Source organism: Camelus bactrianus, chromosome 22 (assembly GCF_048773025.1).
Source record: "Camelus bactrianus isolate YW-2024 breed Bactrian camel chromosome 22, ASM4877302v1, whole genome shotgun sequence".
NCBI lineage: Eukaryota > Metazoa > Chordata > Mammalia > Artiodactyla > Camelidae > Camelus > Camelus bactrianus.
Genome location: NC_133560.1, coordinates 27,776,448 through 27,803,407, shown reverse-complemented (window position 1 = coordinate 27,803,407; position 26,960 = coordinate 27,776,448). Strand labels below are relative to the sequence as shown.

At 58.6% G+C, this 26,960-nt stretch overlaps 1 protein-coding gene across 3 annotated transcripts in view; it reads right to left on the bottom strand.

The window, feature by feature from the left end:
* Positions 1 to 5,238: 5,238 nt before the first annotated feature.
* MLLT1 (MLLT1 super elongation complex subunit) overlaps positions 5,239 to 26,960 on the bottom strand; it is a 56,865-nt gene continuing 35,143 nt past the window's right edge. Inside the window, exons 4-12 of one of the 3 annotated variants that reach the window (XM_074350970.1) lie at positions 22,620 to 22,763; positions 19,202 to 19,327; positions 14,888 to 15,442; positions 10,957 to 11,044; positions 9,279 to 9,387; positions 6,667 to 6,766; positions 6,436 to 6,510; positions 6,251 to 6,322; positions 5,239 to 6,043 (exon numbers count right to left, since the gene is read on the bottom strand). In XM_074350970.1, coding sequence (XP_074207071.1) covers positions 5,915 to 6,043; positions 6,251 to 6,322; positions 6,436 to 6,510; positions 6,667 to 6,766; positions 9,279 to 9,387; positions 10,957 to 11,044; positions 14,888 to 15,442; positions 19,202 to 19,327; positions 22,620 to 22,763 — 1,398 coding nt within the window. In that variant the 3' untranslated portion in view covers positions 5,239 to 5,914. The remainder of the gene's footprint in view (positions 6,044 to 6,250; positions 6,323 to 6,435; positions 6,511 to 6,666; positions 6,767 to 9,278; positions 9,388 to 10,956; positions 11,045 to 14,887; positions 15,443 to 19,201; positions 19,328 to 22,619; positions 22,764 to 26,960) is intronic. The other 2 variants (XM_074350971.1, XM_074350972.1) reach the window with 2 other exon arrangements.

Here is a 26,960-nt window from a genome sequence, read left to right as displayed (position 1 = left end):
AAAAAAAAAAAAAAAACCAAACCAAAAAACCCACAGTCTGAAAAGATGGAGCAAGGGTGAGAACCAGACTCCAGTGTGGCAGAGATTTTGAAGTTTTCAGACAGTGAACTTAAGACAACTCTGATGACTGTGAAGAGCATGCCGTGGGCCCTAGTGGGGAACGTGCAAGGACAGATGAGTCATGTAAGCAGAGATGGAAACGCTAAGACAGAATCAAAAGGAAATGCTAGAAATCAAGAACTAGAATGGAAACAAAGAATGCCTTTGAGTGTCTTGACAGTAGCCGGGACACAGCTGTGGAAAAAATCAGGGAGCTTGAAGATATGTCAATAGGAACTTCCTAAACTGGAAAGCGAAGAGAAAAAAAGACTGAAATAGAAAAAGAAAAAGGAAAGAAGGAACAGGATATCCAAGGACTGGGGCACAATTTAAAAAGGTGTAACATACACATAACGGGAGTTGGTTAGCGATCTGAAAGGTGAGTCCCAGAGGCTCCAACTGATGCACATTTTTAAAAGTCAGAAACAAAAACAATGTTAACGTGAAACTTCAGGACAACAAGATCAAAGAAAATATTCTAAAACTTCGGCTGATTAGGTTATGTGGAAAAACAAACATACAAAAATATCTGGGAAATTTCTTTAAGAAGAATATTGATGAAGGCCAACTAGCCCTACCAGATATTAAAGAAATTACAAAGTGGCAGTAATTAAGAGCTCAGTGATGGGGCAGAAACAGGCACACAGAAGAAAGCCAGGGACAGACACAAATATATGCAGGAATTCAGCAATGTTACCAATGGGGCCCTACCTCACAGCAAAACAAATCCCAGATAGAACAAACTCAAAGGTGAGATGAAAAAAAAAAAAAAAAAGAGAGAGAGAGAGGGAGGGAAGAAAACATGAGAGGACTTAAAAAAAAATTCTAGACAAGAAATAAACTAAAAGCCATCAAAAGAAAAGATTACAGCATGATGGGAAGTGGCATAAGCAAAACCTATGGGCAGACTGGGGGGTGCAGACAGAACACACCACAAAGGCCTACATCTCATATCCTACAAGAAGCTCCTAAAAATACAGAGACACACAAGCCTGCAGACACAAGCACCAAGAAACCTGGTAGAAAACAGGCAGGTCCACTGCCAAAGCTGTTATCAGAGACGCAGTCACCCACCTGCATGCATGCAGTTGTGTAGTTACAGAAGTAAATGAGGGAGGACGGTCTAAAGGCCCACCAGCAGGACTAGTTACAGAAACTTTGGTGCATTTACACAACACACTAATTTGGAACAAACTCTTAAGACGCATTAAAAAAAGGATGATATGAAAATGAATATACGTATGTTCCTATATGACTGAAGTACTGTGCTGTACACCAAAAATTGACACAACATTGTAAACTGACTGTATTTCAATCAAAATACATTAAAAGATTAAAAAAATTAAAAAAAAAAAAGATGCACGTTTGCTACCACTTATAAGGGAACTATGTCTTGTTCACACACAGATGGCTCCCAAGAGTTACATAAGAAATGGATAAGGAAAAGAAACAGGAAAGGGGGCCACTGCTCACTGTGTGCACGTGCCCTTGGAAACTTCGTGTTGTGCCTGCATCACCAAAATATAACTTTGAAATTTGGAGGAAAAAAAATTGAGAATATTCAAGCCAAAAATATTTAAAAGGAACAGAGATGTCATCTTGATAAAAGAAACAAATCACTAAAATATATGAAGCTGTTTCCAACTAAAAGACCAAAAAAAAAAAAAAAAAAAAAAAAAAAGCCTCAAAGGCATCAGATGAAAGCCACATGATCCCCAAAGGGGCAACACTGAGCCTTGACGGCTGACTTCTCCACAGAAACCACAGATGCCAAGAGACGATGGAGCAGAAGGTCAAAAGTGGGGGAAAGACACAACTGCCAATCTGGGATTCTATATCCAGCAAACATATCCTTACAGAATCAAGATGAAATGAAGATGTTGATAGACGAACAAGAGCTGAGAGAATCTATCACAGCACTAAATGAAACGCTAGAGAAGATTCTTCAGGCTTAAGGAAGATGATTCCAGGTGGAAACACAGAAATGAGAGCACCCCTGGCAGTGATCATGTGGGTAAATACAAGGAAATACTGACCGCTTGTGAACAACAAAATGAACACATACCTGGTCTTGAGTCTCAGGAACGTGCCTACTAGCTGTCTCGTTGTAGGCGGGTCAGCTCCTGGAGGCTGTCTCTTCACCTGTCGGCGGGGATTCTGACGGCAGCACCTACTTCATCGAGTGGCTGTAGAATCTGTGAGGTAACTAGTAGCCCAGCGCCTGGCTTGCAGTGAGCCCTACCATATTTGTACCTATCAGTCGTCCTTCACTGTGTGGTGGGGATTTGGGAACTGTGGGGATCACTCTGGACCCTCTTCCACTCACTAATTAAGGAGCTCAGATGAAAAACTGTCCCAAAAGGCCTGCAGAATCTTACTCTGGTAAGAAAGATGGGGCAGGGAGCCCATGGCCCTGATGCTAGAAATGGAAATTCTGGCTACTGACTAGAAGAGAGAAATGCTCTGAGTGCCCTGGGGTGGCCAGCCATCTCTCCAAAGGAGCTGCCAGTTGACAAAAGTGATCTTAGTCAGCTGCAGCTGTTGTGGGCAGAGTGGCCACAGGGTACAGGCCTGCGATGTTGACCACTCAGGAATGAAACTTCTGCTCCTCTCTTGGGCCTGGAGCCCAGAGAGTGGACCTGAGAAAGCTGTCTCCTTGGGGTCCACTCAGCTCTGCCATACCAAGTCCAGAGCAAAACCTAATCATGGACAAACTGGCAGACAAGCACCCTGGCTCCTGGCAAAGGATCTCTTTGCTCACATTTTCTAGCTATCTGGCTGTCTACCCACCTATCCATCCTATCCACCTACCCACCTATCCAGCCTTCCATCCACACACCCATCCTCCCATCCCTCTATCTCCCCATCCATCCCAACCCCTCATCCACCCTTCCACCCATATTGTGAAGTCAGGCTTCCTCTTCAACCCAAACTTCGCCACCTGCTTGCAAGGGAAGATCACACCATCAGAAGCAGGACCAGATACTGAATTCTCTGCCATCTTGCCCCCCTTAGATTTCTGGTGGTGCCTTCTCTATTCCTGCAGGGTGCCAACCTTGCTCACCCTCCCCGTCCCCACTCCTAATCCCCAACTGGCCTGGTCCCAACCCTCCTTTGTCTTCCTGGTGGTTGGTCTGGAAGCACTGGGACAGGGAGAGAAGACCAGGGGCCCCATGGTACCTCGTGCCTCCACCCATTAACTCCACAACAGGAGGAAGGGGGGCCAAGCGGATACACAAAGCTTGACACATAAGTCTGCTTCCCCATCTGACTTTATTTCACTTTTTTCTATAAAACTCCTCCATAATTTCACAATTTAACAAAAAGTTTAAAATCCAGGACAGAAACAATCCTGTGACATATTACAAACACGATTCTCCTTTATTCCTTTTACCCAGGAGTTGGTCTCGGGCCGGTGAGTGTCCTAGTTCCTAGTGAGACACATTCTTTGTAAAAACCCTTATGGGTAAGAAAGGTATTCGATACCTTTCGCTTTCAGGCGTCGGTTTACATCTTGTTCAGGAGATAGCGAAACACAGGGATTTGCACTGGGGGCAGGGGCTTAACACTAAACACGCGGCCATCACAGAGTGCTGGCCCCTTCCTATGGAAGCGTCCCCAGAGCCCTGGTGGGCCCAGCTGCCGGGCAGCTGGGGGTGGGGTGGGGGAGCAGCTGGGAATGCCGCGGTCGGGGCCCTGGCTGCCTGGCACATCCATCAGGTGGTCACAGGGCCAGTGCTGGGCCCAGAGGAGCTCTGGAGGACAGCGCTGGGGCCTTCTGGCCAGAGGAGGTAACAGAAGTGGGTCGGTGCTTCCGAAGGCCCTGGAAACAGCAGGAAGGGCCAGATACTGCTGCTGCTGCTGTTGCGAAGGGCAGGCCCGAGAGCTGGGCCTTCCTCTAGCTGCCTCCAGGGGAGAGCCTGGCTCCTGAGCAGAGTGCTGCTTGAGCCACCAAGACGGGAAGGCCTACAGCCTTCCCAGGAGGTCCTTGGGAAGGACAAAGACCAGCGCCCCTGGGCTGAGGCTCCCGCCTGGGATCCCCAGCGGCCTCTGTGCATAGGGGGCCAGGCAGCTGCTGCCCTCAGGCCAGTCCTTTCTGTCCAATGTCTTAGTTTCCAGAGAAGAAAAGTGCCCCACTTTGGAGTATTGTTGGCCTGCCTGGGGAAGGGGACGGTGGCAGCACGGAGCCGGCCACACAGGCCTGCCCTCTTCCTAATACCTCAAGGCAGCAGGGCTGGGAGAGAATCAGAGCAGATCCGGTGAGGAGTCACGGTGGTTTCCTCTGAAGGTTCTCGGCCTTCCCCAAGTCCCGGGACCTCACCAGGAAGGCTGGCGTTCGGGGAAGCCTTGGAGGCGGGGCTTCCGAGGGAGTGTTCAAGGTCTGCCTGACAGACGGAATCGGAATCGGAGCAGGAACAACAGTCAGGGACCACAGGGGAGGGGAGCTGGGTGCTCCTCATGTGGGAACTCACGAACTGAGGGGAGGGGCTGTCTGGCAGTGGGCGGGAGGGAAGGTGAACCCAGTTCCGGGCCGTCCTCCTCTCCCGGAGCCAGTGGGGACCAAAGGAGCCTTGAGTCGAGGTCTGCAGGAACAGAGGCTGAGCAAACAGGTCCCCAGCCCTCAGGAGCCCCACGCAAGGCGGGCTGACTCCGCGGAGGGGTTCTGGCCGGAAGGGCGGAGGAGCTGGCTTGGCCCTTGGAGAGTCTCAGGCGTGCGAGGAGTTGGGTCTGGCCCAGACCGGCGTGAACCACAGGGGTGGGAGGGCCTGCCATCGGCCAGGGCCCAGGCACGAGGGGCTGGCTCTGAGTCCTGACGCTCCTCAAAAAACTCCACAAACTATCCCGTCTTATTTGGCAAAAGCTCGTTTTTTTTTCAAAGTTCGAAGACTCAGTCAACAGGAGGAAGAGGATCCTATGGAAGGAGGAGGAGGAGGAGGAGACCCGGACACCAACACAGTCACGGCCTGCGGCTGGCTGGAGCCCGGAGGCCTGCTCCTGCACACAGCGCCGGTCTGACCAGGCGGCCGACAGCGCAGGCTGGGGCGCTTGGGACCCTGCCGCCCCGTCGTCGTGCTCACTGGCCCGGGAGGAGGAGTGTCCTTGGAGCCACCTAGGGAGGATTCCTCCCTGCACCTGGAGAGGGCCCGCTGGCGCTCCGGCCCAGCCTTCAGCCCAATGACAAGACCAGTGGAGACATCTTAACCTAAAGTCCCACCTTACACCCCCCCACCCCCCACGTGCACTGCTGCCACGGAAACGCACACCCGGAACCCGCTCTGGTACCTACAGTGCACACACATATATATAATAGAGAGAGAGCTACACAGCACGGAGTCCCAGCACAGTGAGCCAACAGGGGACTGTGTCCGGCTTGCACAGAGGGCGAGCCGGGCCGGTCCTGGGGCGCGGTGGGTGTGTTCTGAACCGTTTGGGGAGACTGGAAGCAGTGCCCCAGCCACTCAGCGGGGCCTGGGCAGTGAGGCTGTGCCCCACGCCCCATGGCAGAGCAAGGCCCCCCACTGGAGGGCGTGTTCCTTCCCCTTTGGGAGTGAGGCCTGATGCTGCCTTCAACACAAGCCACTTCCAAGGGGGGGCCCAGGTGATGGCCCCTGAGTGTCAGGGGGCAGCAGCGCCGGCCCAGCCCCCCTCGGCCCCCGGGCTCCCGACAAGGAAAGTGCAGCTGGCCGTGTGGGCCGAGGACAGGGCGGTCACTAAGGCAGTGCTGCGGGTGGGCGAGTCGAGAGAGGAGGGAAGGCGGGGCCCGGACACAGCCTCCCAGGACCCCGGGGACGGGGGCTCGGCACCCAGCCCAGGGTCATGTGGCCACAGCCTCCAGGCAGCTCTGCAGCTTGCGCACTGTGGTCTCGTCCAGAGAGAAGAGGTCAAAGTCGAAGGTGGTGTTGGTGACGTTGAAGTGGCCGGTCTCCTCAATCAGGTTCACGATCTGGAAGGTGGTGGCAGAGTGACTTCAGGGGACAGGGTAATGCGCTGGGGCGGCCCCGCCCTGACCAGGCCCTCAAAAAGAAGGGAGGGTGGCTCCTTGGGGCTGCCAAAGGGGGTCTGGCAGCCCCTGGCCTCAGGGGCACCCCGCCTGGGACTTCTCTGGGATGCTGTGCCCTCAGCGGGGCCGCGGGCGGGCTCCAGCCAGTACCTGCTGCAGCACGTTGCGTTCCCGCAGCGCCATCAGCCTCCGGTGCAGCTCCACCAGCTCGTCCGTGTAGGCCTGGGTGGCAGATGGGTGCTCAGAGGGCAGCCTCAGCCCCTCGGTGGGCCCCGCCCTCCAGAACACCCTCCCCTCACCCCGCACCCTGTGCCCATGACGGCCTGAGCCCCCACCTTGTCGTAGGCGCCCCTCTTGAGGATCTTCTCAGGCTTGCTGCAGGGCTCCGGGCTCCGGCGGCCTGACGCCTGCTAGTGAACCAGGTCTTCATGAGCGCACCTCCGCGCCCCTCCCTCTAGCCCCCGGCTGACGGCGCAGAACTGACCTCCCCCTGCGCCCACCCACCTCACCCTCGGATCCTTGGAGAACCCCAGGCCCCGCCCTCAGCCCTGCCTCCAGGGTGTTACCTTGCTGTTGGGCGGGGGCGGCTTCTTGGGTGGAGGGGGCTCCCGGCCGGGCAGGCATGAGTCTGCGCTGTTATCGCTCTCACTGTCACTGAAGCTCAGCCTGAACGCAGACACGAGGACTTCGTCAGACCTCCTCCGCCCTCTGCTCTGGGGACATCCAGCAGCCCCCACCCAGCAAACACCACTCCAGGGCTTTGGGTCAGGGGCTCTCCAAAATAACACTCAGTGCCTGCCCCCTCCCTGGGCCAAGCATATGCCCAGCACTCCCCCTACAGCTTTGGAGACCAACTGCACTCAGCTCTGCCAACCTCAGAAAAAAGGAAAGAACACGCCTGAGGCGCCTTCAAGGGCAAAGAGCCCAAAGAGCAGCACTCGTGCCCTGACAGGCCCGGGGCCCGTGGGGCTCCCTGCAGCCCTGGTGTGCTCTCCTGGGCCACTGCAAGCCAGATCGGCTTGGGGTCCCGAGCTTACTGCTGCGTGGGTAGAGCGGCCTGCAGGACAGTCACTCGAGCACCGGAGCCCAACGCCATGGGGCGCAGCAGGGCCCGGGCCCGGACCCGGAACCGGTGTGTCTGGGGTTGGCTCACTCCACGCCTCCTGGTGGCGCAGGGCCCAGGCTGGGTCTTCGTCTCCGCCTGGACTTCCTCTCTGAGAGGAGTGGACAGGGAGGGCCACTCACAGTCATCACTCTCCGAGGCGCGGGCCCCTCTCTCGGGGTGAACCCGTTCCAGCGCGCCTGCCCTTCACAAAGGAAAGGGAGCTCCCTGGGGCTCCCGCCGGCTTCTCGGGATCAGCTGCACCACACACTGCGTGCTTCGCGGTGTCCACCTCCGCCACCTGCTTTCGACTGGCTGAAGGCAGTGCAGGCCACCACCCGTCCCTTTGGATGGTGCTCGTCCGCCTCTCAGGACCTCAGGACCCATATCCCACTGCTGTTCACCCGGAACCCTCTCCACTTGGGCCTTCAAAGTTCTCTACTGAACACGCGCCACCAACACCAAGAGCTACACCAGTTGCGGCGGCTGCGAGGCTCACGGTCTTGGGAAGCATCCGCGGGGTTCTGGCAGCGCCCGGGGTGCCACCCCCGCAGGAAGGAAGGTACAGCCGCTGGATGCTCAGATTCCCCAGCTAGCCGGAATCTAAAAGCCGCTCCTCCCTGGTCATGTTGCCCTCCACCCAGACAAGACATGCTGGTCCATTCCTTTCAGCTTTTCCAGAACGTCTCGCAGCTCAGCGAGGGGGGCACAGAGGGAGCACTTCCCCAGCTGCCCCCCAACCCAACTCCTGGGGAGCCACAAGCAGCGCCCTCAGGCAGGGTCTCTGCCCAGGACCCCTCATTCCTCACTCCGGTAAGGGGAGCCCGACAGCTGTCACCTCACCACAATGTGGCGAATCCCGCCCGCTGCTCCCTCCTTCCGCCTGAAACAGGCTTCATCGTGAAGGCAGTGCCGGGAAGCCTCGGTCCTGAGGGACTCCCTGTCTTATGTACCCCCGAGATTGACCGTTTCCTTAGTAAACTTCCCTCACAATGTGATGGGCTGCGGGGCCTCTGCTCTCCCCACGAACAGCCCTCCCCTGGGCTGCAGAGCATCGGCGCAAAGGCAGGCAGTCGGTCTCCTTGTTGCCCAGGCGACACTACTGCGTCAGCCAGGCCCAGGAGTAGCCAGACTGCCCTGCATCTGCCAGGCAGCAGCTGGGGGTGATGGCGGACCCAGGCCCCTGCATCCGAGGAGCTGTGGCGCCAGCGTCAGGGCCCATGTGGCCCCTTCCCTGACGATGGATGTGCCGCCGCCCCCCCCCCCCCAGCGGCCCCTCCCAGGCCCACATCCACCCCTAGAACAGGGGCTAAGGGTCCTGGGATGTTCGGCCCCTTACCACCATGTGGAGAACAGGATGCAGGCTGGCCAGCCCCTCAGCTCCCTGTGCCAAACATCCAGCAGGACCATGCTCAAGGTCTCCAGCCTCAGAGTCACTGCCCCATGCCTCCCCACAGTGAGTGCCTTCCCTGCGCGCTGGGAGCAGACCCAGTGACCAGCCCATCTTAAAAGAGACTCTGGGCCGCAGGGGGCTCCGCCCCATGGGGAGGAGGGGCTGGACCCGGACCGGCTGGCTGACCCAGGCCTGCCCTTCTGCAGCGTTTGCTCTGGGCTGGAGGCTGAGAAAGCACAGCCATCCCTGAAGTGGGCTCACTCTGAAGGTCTGGGGGTGTCCAACGGAGGTGCCTCCGCTCACCTCACTCCGGGGGAAGGCCACATGGCGCCTGCCCTAGGCCAGCGGGTGGCCACCACTGCTCCCCACAGGGGATGTCTACGGGTCTAAGGACAGTTCTCAGTCTGTCCTTGCCCCACGCCACACACGTGGGGAAGAGGGAAAGGACTCCTGGCCCAAGAGCAGAGGGACCAGCCCCCTCAACATCCCAAACAGGAGAGGACCAGGCCCCTAGACCCACCTCAATACCCAGGCAGAGCACCACCTGGTGGGCTCCAATGCTCCCCATCACCGCGGGGACTCCCTGTCCTGGCCTCCTGGCAACCCCACAATCAATCACAACAGGGCTGGGCAGAGCCGCCCCAGTGCCCCGACACCCGCTCGCGCCCCACCAGCCCAGGCACCTGGAGTCCCTCCCTGCGTTCGTCTTGCCAGCGGCCTCTTCGCCTGACGAAGAGTCGTCCTCATCAGACTCCTCGGACTGCAGGTCCTCCACCATGGAACGCAGGGGTCCTGGGGAGGGCGACAGGGAGGAGGGAAAAGGAGTGGGTCAGGGCTCTGCCTGAGCCCAACAGCCCCTCTACCCCCGAGCCACGTGGTGCTTCTTGTCATCACAACCCCCAAAACTCACCCATGCAAACTCACCACAGAGGTCCCTCTGGCCAGGTGGGGCCTGCCGCCCACCTCCAAGCACTGCCCCCGCACTACCCCCCTTCTTAAAGGACACCTGGCTCCCCTGCTCCTACCTTCCTGGCCCTGCTCGCAGGCCTCCAGCCCCTGGCCTGAGACAGGAACACAGGGCCCCTCCATTGCAAAGGGAAGGAGCAGCCCTCCTCTGCTCCAAGTGCTGGGGTCAGAGTTCTGCCTGTAGCCAGGACGAACCAGCCCCGGCCAAGAAGGGCAAGGTGGCCCGAACCGTGGGCCACAGAACCCACCCCCGCCAACCTGTGCCCCTCCTTGGGCCTGCCCAGCCCCTTGGCAGCCCCCTCTGCTGCTCACGGCCCACCGTCCTCCCCTTTCTCCAGAGGCACTCAGTTCCAGTCCCCTACAGACGGCATCTTGGTTTATATTCTTGTTACCAAGGCAACAGAGGGACACAAAGCCCTCAATTACCTGGGTCACGTGATCCCTCACTGCAGGTTCCCCCTCCCTTCCTCACAGATAAGAACCCTTGGAGAGAGTGTGGGCTTGGAGCACCCCATCCCCCAGCCGCCCTCAGGACTGTGTGTCTTTCTTTCAGGCCAGACACTCCTGTCCCCAACATGCTCGCCTCCCCCAGCTCTCCCCAACCCCTGAAAAGGGATTCTAGGCCATGGAAGAAACTCTCAGTCCAATCCACTCAAAGAAGTGCTTCTGGTTTGAGGGTGGGCAGGGGTCGGTTAGGCTGGGGGCCCAGGTGCCCTCTCAAACCGGCATCCAACAGGCTGGAAGTGTCCAGGCCCACACTGCACCAGAAGAAAGCCCTCCCTGCTCTGGGGCAGCCAAGTGGGCCTTGTGACCCCTTGCCACAAGCACCCCAGACGGCCTGGAGATTAAAAAGCAGTAATGGAGGCTGCCGGGGACCTGGGCTGGAGCCGCAGGAGCAGAGCACTTCCAGCCCATCCACAGAGAGCAGTGCTGGGCCGGGCTGGGGTGGGGCAGCCGAGAAAAGGGTGTTGTGCTGGCCAGATGGGCCTCTGTCCAAGAGGAGCGGAGAGGAGGGGTCTGGCCACGTTCAGGGCCCAAGTCAGACGGGGGGCCTTCTCCACAGACCCACAAAGCCCAGCTCAAAGCCCCTGTCATACAGACAGGGCAAAGCTGAGGGCTCCGGGGATGGACACCAAAGACCACCGGACGGAGCGGGACTTTGCACAACAGGGTGGCTGTCACGTGACCTGTGCCCAGTTCGCTTCTAAACACAAACCTTTGGACACGGATGTCGGAGGCCCAGTCTGGGCAGGCTCAGGCTTTTCTTTCAGGAAATTCCCCACTAACCCCTGACTTCCCCAGTAGCTCGCTAGCCTCCAGGGTGGGAGAGCCTTTCCACAAGAAACTCCCGGTACGCTTAAAACAAACCCTGTCCTTGCCTCTCTCCGTACGCACCTTGACTGTGGTTCTGGGACGGCTCAAAGTCAGAATCCGAACTGGAGTCAGAGCTGGAGCTGGAGTTGGATGGGCTGGACTGGGCGGACTTCACCCCACAACAGGGCAGCAGGGAGAGAGGACAACAATCATCTTTCAGTCCACAGAAAAAGGAGTGGACAACAAATGCCCTCTGGCAGCAGGGACCACCAGGCAGGACACCCCAGGTGCGCACCCAAGAGGTCACTGGAACGCCAGAACCCAGCACCGCAGGCCAAGGCAGTGCCCCTCAGACCCCGATCCCCAGTCCACCTCTGCCCCCACCCTCAGGGCACAGCTGGTTTGTGGTCAAATCGCCAACTGATGACCTTTTTTCCCTCCCAAGGGACTTGAATCTCTAGTCCACACCTCTGCCCGTTCAAGGAGCGGGCAGCGTGTCTGTTGCTGCTCTAGGCCTCTGGCCCCGGCCTTCCTGCCATGAGAGCAGTGTGGGCAGTGAGCAGCTGGAGGGTCTACACAGGAAAGGTGGGTACAGACACTTGGCTTCTCATTCTGCCTCAGTTTGTCCTGAGGCTGGGACAGCTGTGACAAAAAGCTGTCTCCTGCCACCGGGTGCCCCTGAGGTGGTATCAGGTGTATGTGCACATGACAAGCACTACAGGACAGGGTGGACTCCCTGCCCCACCCTACTGTGCCCAGGGCGGGTCCCATCTCCCTCCCTGCCTACAGCCGGCCACCCTGACTCAGCCACCAGGGGGCAGTAAAAGCCCAAACTAGGACCCCAGGCCTTAATACAGGGGGTAAGATGCCTGGGGCGGCAGCTCCCACTTCAGAGGCCTGCACGGGGAAGAGGCCTCTAGCTTCACCGTCCAGAGCTGAGCCAGAACAGGGCGGCCTCTGCTCCCAGGCTTTGGCAGACACCAACAGGCTCTGGCAAAGGCACGTGCAGCAGAGTAAGCCAAGGGCCTGGGGCCGGGGAAGAATGGGCTCCGATGGGCAGAAGGACATGGGTGTCAGTTCAGAGAGCCTGCTGGCCCAGTGTACCCAGGCACTGTCCGAGCCCTGGTCTCGGGGACCGCTGGGGGAGCCAGGCTGCTCGAGCACCTGGGGAAGGCTGGATGGAAAGGCCAGGAGACAGGCAGAGGCACCCAGCAGCGTCTGCTCAGTCCCGGCACATGCCACATGAGAAGACCCCAGCACAGGGGCCCCTGATCCACTGGGGCTCGAGACAGCTGCTCCTGAGGGTCTACGGGCCGAGGGCAGCCCCGGCCACCAGAAAGAGGGCTAAGAAGGCCCAGGTCTCCCCTCACTCAGTAGGCCCAGCAAAGGGTCAGGCTGCCTGCGGACAGAGCGCTGCTTTTCTCGGGTTTACTGCAGCCTAACCAGACCCGGTCCAGGCCCCTCCACGCACCCCTGCTGGCATCCCCTACTTGCTACCTTCACATGGCAAATGGTGCTCCCTGGGAAGCCTTGCCCAGGAAACTGGCCTAGACTGCCATCAACCACGTCCACGTGGGGGTCCACACAGACCAGCGTGACCCTCACCCCCAACTATGTGCCTGGTGGGGCCTGGAGCCACACTGCCACTGCTGCAGGCACATCCACATTCTTATTCTGGCTCAGGGGTCCTGGGTTCTGACCCTGACTTTCTCACCGACTGGTTAAAGCAGTCCCTGGTTTTGAAGCCTCAGTTTTCCCAACTGTAAACTGCCAGCCTCTGCTAAGTGCAGGTGTGAATCAGCCGCTGGCCCACAGAGGGCGGTGCCAATCATGCCCCCAGCCTCTGGGACAGAATTCGGACAGAAGCCCAGGCTCATCCTGCCCGGCGTCTGCATGAGGGCTCTCACTCGCTGGGGAGGCCGCCAGGCATGCAGGCTCAGGCCAGCAGACTCCGGAAGGCCTAGGGCAGGAGTACCAGCGCCGTCCTAGATGGCACAGGTCAGGCCAGGTGGGCTTCGCAGCTACACGTGTCCCCTTTCCTTCCACACAGATCCAAGGTGCACGGTGAGGGGAGGGAATCTGGAAATGGTCCCTGACGTGGGCCAGTGCTCAGGTCACATGAGGCAGCTCTCCTGGGCCCGTGACTGAAAAGGATCAACTGTCAGAAACCCCACGGGCCAAGGAGAAGCAGTGGGAGGAGCTGGGGGGCTCAGTCCAGGGACTCAGACGAGGAGCTGCCTAGCCCCTCCAAGGGCTGAGGGGGAGGAGGAGACCCCAGTTCCACACAGAGGGCAGAGGTTTCCGGCGGTGTGCCCCACTTGGCCTCCAGCGTGGCATGGCCTCAGGCAGCCAAGAGGGCAGGGGAGGCCCAGGTCTGGAAGGCTGTCTTGCCTCCTTCACCGCAGACGTCTGTGCCTTGCCGAGGTTCCAGGGTTAGGAAATGCGAGGCACCGTCCAGCAGCCCTAGAGAACCCAGGCACCCTGCTGGTGCCCGGGTCTGCCAGCTGCAGGGCTCAAGTGGCTGAGGCTCACCGTTCAGAAGTCTCTCTGTGCACAGGATGCACCCCCACATTCAGGAGAAAACCCTAGTCTTCCTCGAGTGATCCCAGAACAGCAGCGCGCAAGGCCACAGACACTGGACCCGCAGCCAGCCCACTCTGAGCAGCAGCGCCCAATGGCTGGTGCGCCGCCGCTCAGCTGGGGGGGCCGCAGGGAGGCCTCCACCTCTTCCCAATGCAGGTGCATCAGACCTGGGCGCAGAAACGCCTCAACTGGAAGCGCCTGAGGTGGACAGGAGGGAAGGGCACCTGCCCAGAGCTCCGGGTCTGAGCAGAGAGAGAAGGATGCCAGACAGGGCACTATCCAGCACTCAACGAACTTCCAGCAGCCAAGTGGGTGGCTGAGATGGCCCTGGACTAACTGTGGGTCTTCCAAATAAGAGAGACGTCCTGGGGTCCTGCCGTCTCCAGGTTCACAGCAGACAGCATTTCCTGGCTGCGAGAAACACTGAGTGTGTGGCGTTGCCAGCCCCGTGTATGTCTCTAAGCCAGTGAGGATGCACTGTTTACCCATGACCAAACTCTCACCCCCCAGCCACCTCCAACAAGGGTCCCCTGGAAGCCACACACTCAAAACATCAGTGCTATTGACCCAAACCACCTCTGGCTTCATCTCTGGGAACCACTTTCAAAGTCTCCGAGCTCTGAGCAGCAATGCTGGGAGCTTTTGCCTTGGAGAGTGAATGAGTTTGGGAACCATAAAAGGCCACTGAGAGCAGGGGTTTATGATACAGGTGAGGGGAATCAATCATTCACCCATCCATCCATCCACCCACCCATCCATCCATTTATCTAACCACCTATCCATCCACCCACCCATCCATCCATCCATCTGTCCAGGTCCCTGTTCTCCGACCACCAGAAGCCAAACACAGCACTCAAGAGATAACATGGCCATGCATGGCCCAGTGAGGTCTGGCTACCAGGCATCCTGCTGGTGCCTGAGTCAGTCAACAACCTGGCTACTGACTCCTCTGTAGCTCAAGCCAACCCTGATGGCAAACTTCAGAGCCATGTGGAAATGTTGCTGCAGGAGGGGCCTAGGGCCTCTGGCTCCCTGACATGGAGAGTGGGATGACAATGCACAGGGGCACCCTACTCGTGTAGGGAGGGGGTGCCCTGATGGAACCTGCGGTGGCCAGGGAAGGGGCTGACAGTGAGACACCATCACCCACTCCAACCCCCATGCGGCCAGTGAGACCCTGGCCCATGCAGGGCACTGCCCAAGGAAGAGAGCTCTGAACCCAGGGCCCTAACTATCATGCTCTACCCCAAGCACCGTCCCCAGAGTTCTCATGAGGCAGCTTCGTCACACCTGACAGAATGGGAAACTGAGGCTGAGCAAGCAGCAGAGGCTTGTCCAAAGCCACGCAGAGCAGTTGGGAGCCCAGGGCCTGAAGAGGGAGGATGAGGGCGGGTGGGGGAGAGGGCAAGTGGGGGAGGCGCCACCTCACCTCGGTCTTGAAGGAGGCCTCGTCCTCTGAGTTGGACTCCTCTACCTCTGGGGGCTTTTTGATCTCCCTGGGCTCGCTCTCGGCCTTGACCTTCTCCCCCTTGGCGCTGCCCTTGTCCTTGGCCGGCTTTTTGTCTGAGAAGGAGGAAGACGAGGTGCGGGGTGAGGTGCTGGGGGCACTCCTGGATCCCTTGGAGCTGCTCTTCTTCTGCTTTTTGGCGCTGGGCTTGGGTGAGTCAGCGGCAGCTGGCCGCTTGCTGGAAGACTTGGGCGGGGGTGGTGGCGGGGGGCCACCCTTGGGGGACATGCTCTCCAGTTTGGTCTCCTTCAGGGCCATCTTGGGCTCCTTGAATGCGGCCTTGGGCGGAGGGGCCTTCTCCTCCTTGGGCGGCCGGCCCTCGCCCAGCTTCCGTGCGGCATCCTTGGCACTCCTGGCCTGCTCGCGCTCCGGCTCCTTGGAGGGGCCTCTGCTCTCCGAGTCCTTGCGCGGCCGCTCCCGGTGCTCCTTGGTCGTCTTGTGGGCCTTGCAGGCCTTGCTGCTCTCCCTGCTGGCGTCCTGAAATGCCGGGGTGGGAGGGGGACACGGTCAAATGGCATCTCGCGGCGACCCTGCTCCGCCTCCCCCGACCCCTACAAAGTATAATCCACCTGATTCAGACTCAGCTAGAGAAAATCTTCCATAAAGCGAAAAAGTAAGGCAGCAGGTGAGAGTTTTAAATGGAGCTGTCCCTTTAAACTACTAGGAAGTGTCAGCAGGTCCCAGGCGACTGCAGGCTAAGATTCCCCTCTGAATTGAACTGACATTCCCTGAGGGATTCAAGAAGAGCACACGGTGAGTCAGATATGAGACAGGCAAGCCACGTCTACCCACTCCCACTCCAACGCCTCGCAGTTTCCCGCGGGGCCCGGGGAATGGGGGGCTGCCATGGCACTGGGGACTGGGAGTGCTGGCAGGCAGGCCCCCTCTTCTATCCCCACCAAAGCCTGGTGCCTCGCCAGGTGGCCCCCACCCAGCCTGGATGGCCTGGCTCTGGCCAGGCCCCAACACACACCAGGACACTGCAGTTCTTTGATATCCACAGTCAGCATTTATTGAGCGCCTGCTGGAGTCCCAGGCACTGCATAGGACAAATGGCTCCTAGACATCTTGAAACTGAAGCTGCCTGGGCAGCTGTTCTAAAACGTGCACGATTCCAGGATCTCTGTCTCGGAAATTCAGAGGGTTGAGGAACCCGGACTCTGGTGCTGATGGTGAGCCAGGTCGTGGAGCTCCCACTGGGGACAGAGGCAGCAGGCAGCCCTGCTCCAGCTGCCAGGAAGGCCAGTCTGGGGGCTCCAACCCTGTGCACCTATGCTTCCTCTGAACAGAGAAAGAGCACCCACCTCACCAGGCGATGGTGCAAGGCTGGCACACAGCGAGCGCGCAATCGAGGCGGGTGGTGGCCACTCTCCCCCTGCCCCTACCTCATGGGCCTCATCTCCATCAACGACGCACCACTACCCCGCCGCACACCCAGGGCCACTGACAGTTGCCTGCTGCTGTCAGCTGCCAAGGACTCTGCCCCCAAATGTACCGGACGGCGCACGGCTGGGCCCAGAGGCTCCCCAGATTAAAGCTCACCAGGGAACCAACAGAAGCCAGACGCAGAGGTGGCCCATGAGGGGAGTGCTGGCCAGGGGCTCCCCTGAAGCAGCATCATTCTACCAGCTCAGCCCCAGTGCCAGTGGGGCGGGCGAGCCAGGAGAGCACCCAGCACGTGGGCCTCTGCTTCCTGCTTGCAGCTCCCAGAGGGTCCAGCAACAGACCCACCCGGTGAAGAGCCACAGGGAATGACAGCACAGCCAGCACCCTCCCTCTGCTCTGCTCAATCCCAGTCACCCTGCAAGTCCACAGCCCCACCAGCGCCAGGGTGCCAGGACAGCCCCACGTGGCTCTCACATCACCACGGCAGTGGGAAGGCTGCTTATGCCGCGAGCCCCCAGCAACCCTTCCCAGAAGGGCACAGCCCGGGGGCGGGCGTGTGGAATGGGGCCAGCCTCTGGGGGCTCCATTCCCCAGAAAGCTGCTCTCCCAAGGAGGTAGGCCAAAAGCAGAGACCCCCCCACCCCAGGCAATTCTGGCCTCTTCTCACAGGGCCCACGGGCCTCCTAGGCCTCAAAAGCTGACCCCAGTCCCAAGAGGTGGAGCGGGAGCACCCCGAGGGGCACGTCCGCCCACAGCCCCCAGCGCAGCTCCCACTGGGCCCCCAGCCCCGGTCACCGAGCTGCCGCCGCTGCCCAGGGCCTGCCCAAAGCAGGAGCCTTGGAGCAGGGCTCTCTCAAGTCACATACTAAGTTTCAAGCACAATGTAGATGTTCAGTCACATTCTCGAAGCTGTCAATGACCCAAAATGGCTAAGAACCAGTGTTGGAAAAAGGTCCACCAGGCCACTGGCTCATGTAAGACAAGAATAAGCAGGGCTCTCTGAGGCTACAGGTGCATGAGTCCAGGGGCTGCAGGACAGCCACCTTCACACTGAGCCTCCAGGGGTCCCTCTTCTCCTAGGAGGTTCCAATTCCTGCCTGCCACACTACCCTCCAAGGGGGCTGTGGGGCGGGGACAGAACCACCAGGGATGGGTCCAACTCAGGCCAGAGCAGCCAGGCACTCCAGCAGCCCCTGGGCCCCGGGGATCACGTTGGGCGAGGCCCTGCCAGGACCCAGCCTTTCCCTCCCCGCCCTCCTGCCTGGAGCACGTGGCCCGGCCAGTCAGACTCCTCAGGTCTAGGCAGCGGAGAACCCATCAAAGGGAAGGAGCCAGTGCCCAAAGGAAGGCCCTCACCGGGAGGAAAGGGCTGATGACTCAGAGGGCAGGACTTAACAGCAGGCAGAGAAGGCTTGCTAGAGAGCTGTCGGCAGAGCAGGACCTGCTTGTGCCACCTGAGAAACCTGCGCAGGGCCCCTACGTCACAGCGCCCAGGGAGCTGCGGAAAGATGCTGGACGGGGAGGATGGAGACGGAGGACCCTGCCTGCAGGCCTCCCAAGCCTGGCAGACATGTCCACCAGCTTGGGGGCCCCCAGGGGTCTCAAAGACCTTCAGCAAGAGATGCCAGAGCAGCCACTGGAGTGTCCTCGCCACCAGGGAGGGCATCTCTTAAGTGGCGTGCAAGTGACGTGTGCAGAAGAGACAGCAATTCCCACTCTTCCTATTTTGCACGGAATGCCAAAAACCGTGGGTGGCCGATAGAGAAGCTGCCAAGATCGCTAGTAAGAATTTTTCTCCCGTTTAACTTTCACGAGACTCAGGGAAAGACATGCCCAGAAGGCCGGCATGGGGAAGACCCTGGAGCTGCACACTGTACTTGAAGACTCTGGCCTCACACGTCCAGAGGGCTGAAGTCAGAGAAGTCTGAGGATTTCAGAGAGCTAGTGGCCTCGTGAAAAGTGCCAGAAAGATTCTGCCTGGGTGACGTGGCACTCCTCCAAGGTGGCTGATGAGCATAAGGCTATCAGGCAGCCCAAGAGGTCAACCTGTCCCAGTGAGGGTGCCCTAGGCCCTTAACATCCAATAGCAGGTGAAACAAGAAAACTACAAAGATGAGAAGTGGATAAACTGGCAGGGTGGGTGGCAGACGACAGGGCAGCTGCCCTGGAAGCCAGATGGGGCTCGGCCTCCAGGACTCAGAGCAGTGTAGACGGCTGCAGGGAACAGGATGCAGGCTCATAAGCCTCTATGTCCCCTGCGACACCATCCCAAGGGCTCTGGAGGCCACTCTGGGACAGCTGAGAGGGAGGTCTCGGGGCGCAGAGTGCCGTCGGCCTGCCAAGGCTGAGACAAGACAGTGAGATGCTTCTTCTTGGGGTGAAACAGCTCGTTCACCCATGTCATTCCTCCTGGCCCTTCCCCCAAGTAAGCTCTCTCCTCCGAGAGCGGCTGCCAAAGAAGGAAGCCAAGCCTGGAGCAGAAGAGAGCACCGGGCTGTGACAAATGGGGCATCTTGGCTGTGGCAGAAATGCTCTGCCCACGGCCTCAACCATGCAAGCCCCTCGGACTGTATCTGAGTGGTCCTCGGGGCCTCTGTCTCAGTGGAGGGAGAATGGAGCAGGCTCTCTGCCTCAAGAGGAAGGGGATGAAGTGCCTGCAATGACCTGGTGGTCCGTGCAGCTCAGCAGGGCGAGCCTCCTGACTAAGCGGCGGCGGAGAACTGCCGGGCGGAGCACAGAGCTGTGCTCCAAGAGGAGGATAACGAGGGGGCCTGCAGGGGGTGCCCTGAGCCCAGGACCCTCCACTGGGCCCCCGAGCTCCCATGGGACTGGGCCTTCCGCCTCACTAACCTTGGAGCCGTGGGATGGTTTGGTCTTCTTGGGGTCAGAGAAGGCAGAGAGTGGAATTGTGGGTAACATGGGGTAGTCAGGGCTGGGCCTGGACACCGTTTCTGCTCCTTCGGGCATTACCATCACCTAGTGATAAAGAAGAGACAGATGTTATCAACGAGCAAGGAGGCAGGCTGGAAATCCGATCATCAAGAGGAAGTCCGCCTGCAGGAGCCTGGTCAGAGGCCAGCCTCGCTTCCTTCAGGGGGAGAGAGCAGAGGAGAGCTCGAGCGTCATGTTCTCAAAAGAATCCAAGGTGTTCCCTCCACGAGGGGCTGGGTGCTGAGTGCTGGAGCGAAGCAGGTCGCGGTGCAGAGCCAAGAGCAGCCAGGTCCCAGGATGGCTGGGCCGGCCGAGAAGATGCAGAGCGGGCCAAGAAGCATAAGGAGGAGCCGGGGCCAGGGCTGACCGCGCTTCACAGACCAGAAGCTCAGGCTGGTAAGGCGAGGGGCCAGCCAGACACCCAACCAGGCAGCTGAGTGGCAGAGTGAGCAACTTGTATGAGCTGCACACATGACTTCACTGGGTCACCTGTATCCTGGGGGACCAGCCCATGTCCACTCTCGGGCAGGTGAGGTGCACAAACAGGGAGCACGGCGCAGCAGCCAGCTGGAGAGAACTGCATGGGGTGGGCACGGGGGAGGGACTGGAGAAGGAAGGCCGGGGGTCCTGCCAGGAGGTGATCCCTGGGCCACCTGCAGGGTCCAAGCCAGGCCCCCGTGGTGCCCACTGACGGGGAGAAGGCTGGGCGCAAGCTCTTGAAATGCTGGCGCTGCGACCACTGCTAGTGAGCAGTACTAGCGGGCAGCCACTCAGGAGGGGCCTTCCAGCCCGGCGAGACAGAACAGAAGAATAAAGCGCACGGAAAAAAAGAAGAAAAGAAGAACGCATTTAGCTTGGTAGAACAGGCACCATTAATAACCCTGAGAACGCGGAACTCCCCAATGAACCAGAGCTTTCATCTGAGGAGGCTGAGGTCATTCCCGGCCACGGGGATGCCGGGCGGGAAGGAGGGCGGTGGAGCCCCTCACTCCCGGGGCCCCACGGCTCCAAGGCAGTGGAGGCCGAGGCCGTCTCATCAGAGCCGGTGTGACCACAACACTCTTAACCAGGCACACAACCTGCCAGGTGCCCGAGAACCATGCTGTCGGGGAACCACACACCCCACAGCCAGCAAGGAGGTGACTGAGAGCCCAGCCCGGGAGGCCCTGGTTCGTCCACCTGCAGACCTTCTCCTCCTTTCACAGCAAGTTCTCCTCTCTCCCTTCGAATGAACACCCTAAACTGACACTTTCAGGACAGTGCACGCCTTTGTCTCTCCTCCTCTCCATGGCAGCCTTTGGAGTGTGTGGCCTCACCTCCACCTCCACCACCACCACCGGGCTTTGCGAGGACCCGACCCACTTGACAGAAATACAGATCCTCAGCCACTGAAGGAGCCTCTATTTCTGTGCAGTTCAATGGCTGACAGCACACAATGCTGAGGGGCCTGGCAACCACCTGCCCAGGGCCGGCCTCTGATCGCCGGGTACAGTGGGGAAGCGGCTCCGGTCACTGCTGAGCGTGTGTGGGCCTCATGTGAGGAGCAACAGAACTCTGGTGACCTTGGCGAAGGGGCTGCACAGAAAGCAATTCTCTAGACTTACAGCACGGCCTGCTCCTCTGGCTCCTCCAGCATTGACATCCAGGGGCCATCTGCCACCGGATGGCAAAGGCAGCCCCACTGGGACCGAGAGCCCCCGTCCCATAGCCGACCTGGGCAGCTCCTGAGACCACAGCGTGTGGCTCTGCCCTCGGCCCGGGGCTAGCCCTGAAGGCCCACAGCCCCAAAGGGTGAGAAAGTTCCCAACCAGTCAACCAGCTCTCTGGGCGCCCCCACACTGGGAGGAAAGCACCCAGCAGAGACCACTGCGCAGGAGCCGGACCGGCCCTTCCCAAACTGCAAGCTGCACCTGCCCTCCCAACTTCTCTCCCTCGCCTCCTCCTCCTTCCCCGCCCCTCCAGTTTTTATGTGTTTAGATGATGCACACTGAGCCTTCATCTCCTCAGAGCAAGGAAAACATCTTTACGTGGGGAATGGAGGGGTCAGTCCTTTGGTCCTGGAGCATGAGAGGCCTATGGAAAACTGTCTGGGTGTCTGTCTCCCGAAGAAAAGTGACTATGAAACCTTTGGGGGACATCCAGGAACACCTCTGGAAATACTCTGGAAAAGGTCTGGCAGCAAACTTAAAGCAGAGAAGCAGAGCTGGTGGGAGGAAGCGCTGAGCCCCGCGGCCCCGCCCCGCTTCCTCAGCTCTTCTGGAACCCCTGCGCAAGTATCTACGTAAATTCCAGCACCTCCCTGTTCTGCTCCTGGACTCCATCAGCCATCACATGCTAGATTAGAATCACACACTAATCTTCTGAATGCAGCGAACTTAATCAAATGTTCTGCAATGAATAAATGATTGCTTTCATATTTTTTTTAAAAGTTTATAAAAGTCTCAACTGAATTAAATGAACAGGAAATGATTGCTCCCCAGAGCCAAAGAAATCCAACTCAAACTCCCTGTATGCACTGGGGAGGTGGACCTGGCCCCAACACACACACACATGCGCGCACACTTGCATGCGCGCACTCAATCTCACGCCCCTGGCCCAACTCCTCTGCCCCAGGCACCAGCTGGTACTGCGGCAAACACTCAGACTCTGGGGTGTCTTGTTGCTCGGCCTGCACCTCCCTCGGCACAGTCCAGTCTGCGCCCCTGCTCCTCCATGACCAAGCATCCCATCCACACAAAGCACCCCACCACACCCCCCACGGGCCCCACCACGCGCTCCCAGCACTCTGCCCCCACACCAGGACTGCCAGCCACACAACTCGCAATGGAGACCTAAGCTCTGAGAGCCGACACTTTAATCTGGCTTGTGTCACATGACAAAACTGCAATGCAGCAGTGCGCATCATCAGGGAGCCCCACAGAGAGCCGCGGCTGCCTCCCCAGATGGCCGGCTGAGCACGGCCTCACCAGTCCGGTTAAAAACCGGCTCCAGCACCTCGCCACGCTGACAGACCAGCCTCTGGCCTCGTGCCCATTACTGCCCCAACCCCACCTTCATGGAGGAAGATGCTAATTAACCACAGCCAACAGGAAGCCGGGGATAACCAGAGACTAGTCAGTCATTCACAGCTGACCACACCCTAGCACAGACTCGGGACACCTGGGCCCCATCCAAAGCTGCCAGCTGCTGCCCATGCACCCTGCCCTCAGGGTCGCGGGCGCCCGACCACATTCTGGGGAGACGCGCCCCAGGGAGTCCAAGGCGCCACCAGCACCAAAGCTGCACAGCGCCAGGGCCATGTCGGAGCTGCCTGCCCACCCGCGCGCGGCGCACTCACCCCGCCGGCCATCAGGAGCTTGTACCGGAACTCGATGGTGGGGTTGTTGAAGGTGAGCTTCTCACAGCGCAGGTGGTTCACGGGCGGGTTGCCCTCCAGGTTCAGGAACAGGTCATAGGTGAAGCAAACCTTCCTCGGCTCCTCCTTAAACAAAGAAAACAAGGAAGTCGGTTCAGAGGGGCGGGCAGGAGGCTGCAGGGGCAGCCACGGGACAGGCGGACACGTGCCCCACGGCCGGCCCTGCCCCTCCCGGCTTTGCTTGGCCGCTGCTTCTCTCCCCTTGGACCCTCACCTGCTTCTCTGTGCCTGTCTCCTCATCCATCTGGTCACCCAAAGAAATGAACTTACTATTTGCAGAGAACCTGGCAAAGCAGGCTCCACAAGGGAAATGAAGGCCACTGAGAACCATGTTCTCAGACGTTAGTGAAGTGGCCCTGCCAACGATGTGTGCAGCCCCATGCAAACATTTCCCCAAATCCCCGTCCCGCAATCCTCATGGTTCTCGGCCAACAGAAGGCACGCAGCTGCTTTCCGTGACAATGCTGAGAGCTGACCCCAGGGTCAGAAGCCTCAACCTCCAGAGAAATTTCTCCAAAGACATACAAGTGGCCAATAAGTACACAAAAAGATGCTTAACACCACTGGCCACTAGAGAAATACAAATCAAAACCACAAAATACTGCCTCACACCCACTAGGATGTCAACTATTTAAAAAAAGGAAAATAACAAGCATTAGCAAGGATGGGGAGAAACCAGAATCCTTGTGCACTGCCAGCAGGACTGTAAAACGGCAGCCCCTCTGGAAGACTGCATGAGAATTCCTCAAAATGTTACAGAGTAACTATGTGACCCGTATGTCTCCCCGGACACAGACCCAAGAGAAATGAAAATACACAGTCACGTAAAACCTTGCACACCTATGTCCACAGCAGGATTATTCACAACAGTCAGACAGTGGAAACAACCCAAGTGTCCTCCAACAGGTGAGTGGACACACATCCTGGTCCACTGTGGTCCATCCACGCAAGGGAGTGTTACCAGTCATAAAAAGGAGCGTCACTGACATACGTCACAACACGGATGACCTTCAAAGCACGATGCTCAGTGAGAGAAGCCAGCTACAAAAGCCACAGAGTGTGTGACTCCATTTACATGAAGCGTCCAGAGCAGGCACACCCACAGAGACAGAGCGGCTTCGTGGCTGGCAGGGGCTGGGAGGGGAATATGGAAACTGACTGCTAATGTGGACGAGGTTTGTTTCTGGAATGATGAGAATGTTCTGAACTAGAAAACTGAGACGACTGCACAACACTTTGAATGTGAACACACTAAAACCCACCAAAGCCATGTGTTTTAAAGGGGTGAACTTTCTGATATGTGAGTTATATACCCCAATTTTTAAAAATGCCATCCACAGGAGAGAAAAGGTTAGGAGACAAGAGCTAGTGGAGGTTTCCCAGCAGTTCAGAGGAAACAGGTCAGCCAGGGTGGGGAGGTGGGCAGGGCTGCTGAGCCCTTACGCTGGCATTTCCCAGGCTCCCTTCTCTTCCCCCTTCCTCCCACACCCTGGGGAAAGTGCGGGCAGCAGACGGGGCTGCTCCTGCCTTCCTCCTGCTACAGCAAAGCTGGGGCCCTGGCCAGCCACGTGCCCGCTTCTGAACAAAGGGGACAAGAGCGAGGTCCTGCAGCTGCACTTGGATGACTCTGGCCCCTCGTTCGGGGCACAAAGGTAGAAGGTGCGCCTGCCACGTGGAAGAGCTGCAGGCCCTGCCCTCCTCGGAGAAAACAAGTCAGCAGGCCTTCCGGAGCCACTGCCAGCTGGTGAGGCGACACTGGCCTGGCCCCTCCCCCAGTGGCCCCCGGCCTTAGGAAGAGGGGTTTCTACCCCAGTCCACCTACACTGGACTTGGAAGTCGGTCCCCTTGTCCGATTGTGGACTTGTGTCCTAGTCTGGGGTGATGAGATAGGTGAGGTCGGCCCAGGGAGAGCTTTCCTTCCCAAATCAAAAACAGAAGTGTGAGGAGAAAGTCTCAGTCTTCCTGCCTTACTGAGACGCAACGCCTGTTGGCCAGCATCAGCCCTGGGACAAGCGTTGGGGAAGCCCAACACCTTAGGAGGGCAGCTCTGGCTCCACGAGCCGCTGCCCCAAGGCCACAAGCCAGCTGCCTCCCACTTCCGGTGAAGGAAGAGAAGGCGACTCCCGTGGTAAGTCACACCCTAAGTGCAGCCAGCGCCCCGCCCCATGCCCGTCCACATGTGTGGAGGCACTCGTCACAGTGGGCGTGTGTCCCCTTGGAGGCAGGGGCTGTGGGTATCCTGTCCTGCGCTCCGGCAGGTGCTGGTCTAGGGAGGCGCTCCATATTTGCCAAGAGAATGAAATGGGAGGACTGAGAAGAGCCTGACCCAACAGCGGGGATGGAAGGGGGCCAGTAAGGCCCCCTGGAGGCTGTGACAGGCTTGGAGAACAGCGGCTAAGAGTCGCTGAAGCCAAGCCAGGAAGGGTGAGGGGTGGGGAGAAGTGGCACAGGCCACAGTGTCCTCTCCAGGTACCCCGAGAGTCTACGGGGCTGCAGCTGGAAGACGAGGGTGGACAGCAGTGGCGGCAGGGGACCCAGAGAGAAGAGCCTTGGCTGCCACTGGGAGGGGCGGCTGGGGCTCAGCAAGAGCAAGCCCAGATCTGAGTCCCAGGAAACGAACACCCTCTGGCTGGCGGCAAGTTCAGACTGGGAGCAGGGCTTGAAACCAACAGAGGGGGTGGAGGGATGGAGTACTTGCCCTGCTTCCCAGTAGGTAAGCACGCAGAAGATAAGAGGGGTGAACGGCACAAATGGATTCCGGCCAGTATGTGAAGAAGGAATGAGGTGATCCCGATACGTGACTCCTGACAGGTCGGTAATCGAGGCGCTGTCTGTTAACTCTGCCAGCATCATGAGCACAGACATCAAAGACCCATGTGCCACCTTCCCAGCAAGATCTCACCTCCGGATGCAAGTTCAAATGGTGAGGGAAGACACCAGTGGAGGACTGGGCTCCATACAGACATCACAGGGACAAAAGAGGCAACAAGCCAGAAGAAACCAAACAACATCTGTCCACGGGACACATGGCACAGCTTCTTCAACAGATAAATTGCAAAGAAAAGAGACTGCAGAAGGAAAATCTATAGATTCGAAGAGACTTAAGAGACAAACCCCTGAATCACAGTGTACGGGTCTAATCTAGACCCTGATTCAGACAGAAGATCCTTAAACACCTGCCTTGAGATCAAGGAACTATTAATTTGTAGGCGTGACACTAGAACTGTTATACTATTAAAAAGCAATTCTTATTTTTTTAAAGACACATTCTGAAACACTTGACACGTGAAACAATGTCTGGGATTTGCTCCAGCGTGACCCCCACGGAGGAGCAGTGTGTTTGAGACGGGCTAAGCATGGCTGGATGTGTCAATGGCGGGAACTGGGTGATGGCTACCAGGGGCTTGTTCCATCACCCCACCTACTCCTGCAGGTGCTTCAGACCTTCCCCATCACCTTCTGAGTGGACACAGGGTGGCGAGGCTGCAGGCTAGGAGGAGGTGCTCAGCTAAGGGCATGTGTCAGCGGGGGCCAGCTGGCAGGCAGCTGGACACCCAGTGACCCCCTCGTAGAGCACAGGGTTCAGCTGGGCCTGGGCCCCTCTCAGTGGACAGGGCCTGCCCTCCTGAGCCTCGTCCTCCTCGCCTGCAATGACATGGGGAAGGTGAGATAACACCACCACAGCGCTCAGCTTGGAGCCGTCAGGAAACGGGGACTGCTGTCTTCACCAGGAAGAGATCAAGGCGAGGCCTGAGGGCACGTGGAGACGCAGGATCGCAGCCACAGCACTCCCCGGGCAAGGACGGGGGCTCACAGGGACGTTCCTCAGCTCCATTCACTGCCAAACTCGGGTGCCAGAGCTCAGAACCAGACCTTCCTCCTGTCTCCACCTTCTCTGGGTGACCCCTACCCACAGCCACAGCCTGGTGGTGCAGCCCCAAGTCAGGTCCAGCCACGCCCCCTGCCTGTTCCCCACCCCACCCCCGCCCCACTCCTCAGCCAGCCCCTCCTCATCTCCTCCAGACCCTTCGCCCCCCCCGAGCCACACAGCTGCTTCAACCCATGGAGTTTAAACTGGCTCATGGCTCATCCCCAACCCACTCCTTTAAAACCTGCCAAATGCTTCCCTCCAAGAGCCTTGTCTACCATTATCCCCCATCACAGCACTGGCCACCATCCGCAGGACAGATGTCTGTTTTCTGTCCACCCACTCCACTGACAAAGGGATGCCTTTTGTTCCTATGGGGCAGCACTGAGCTAACA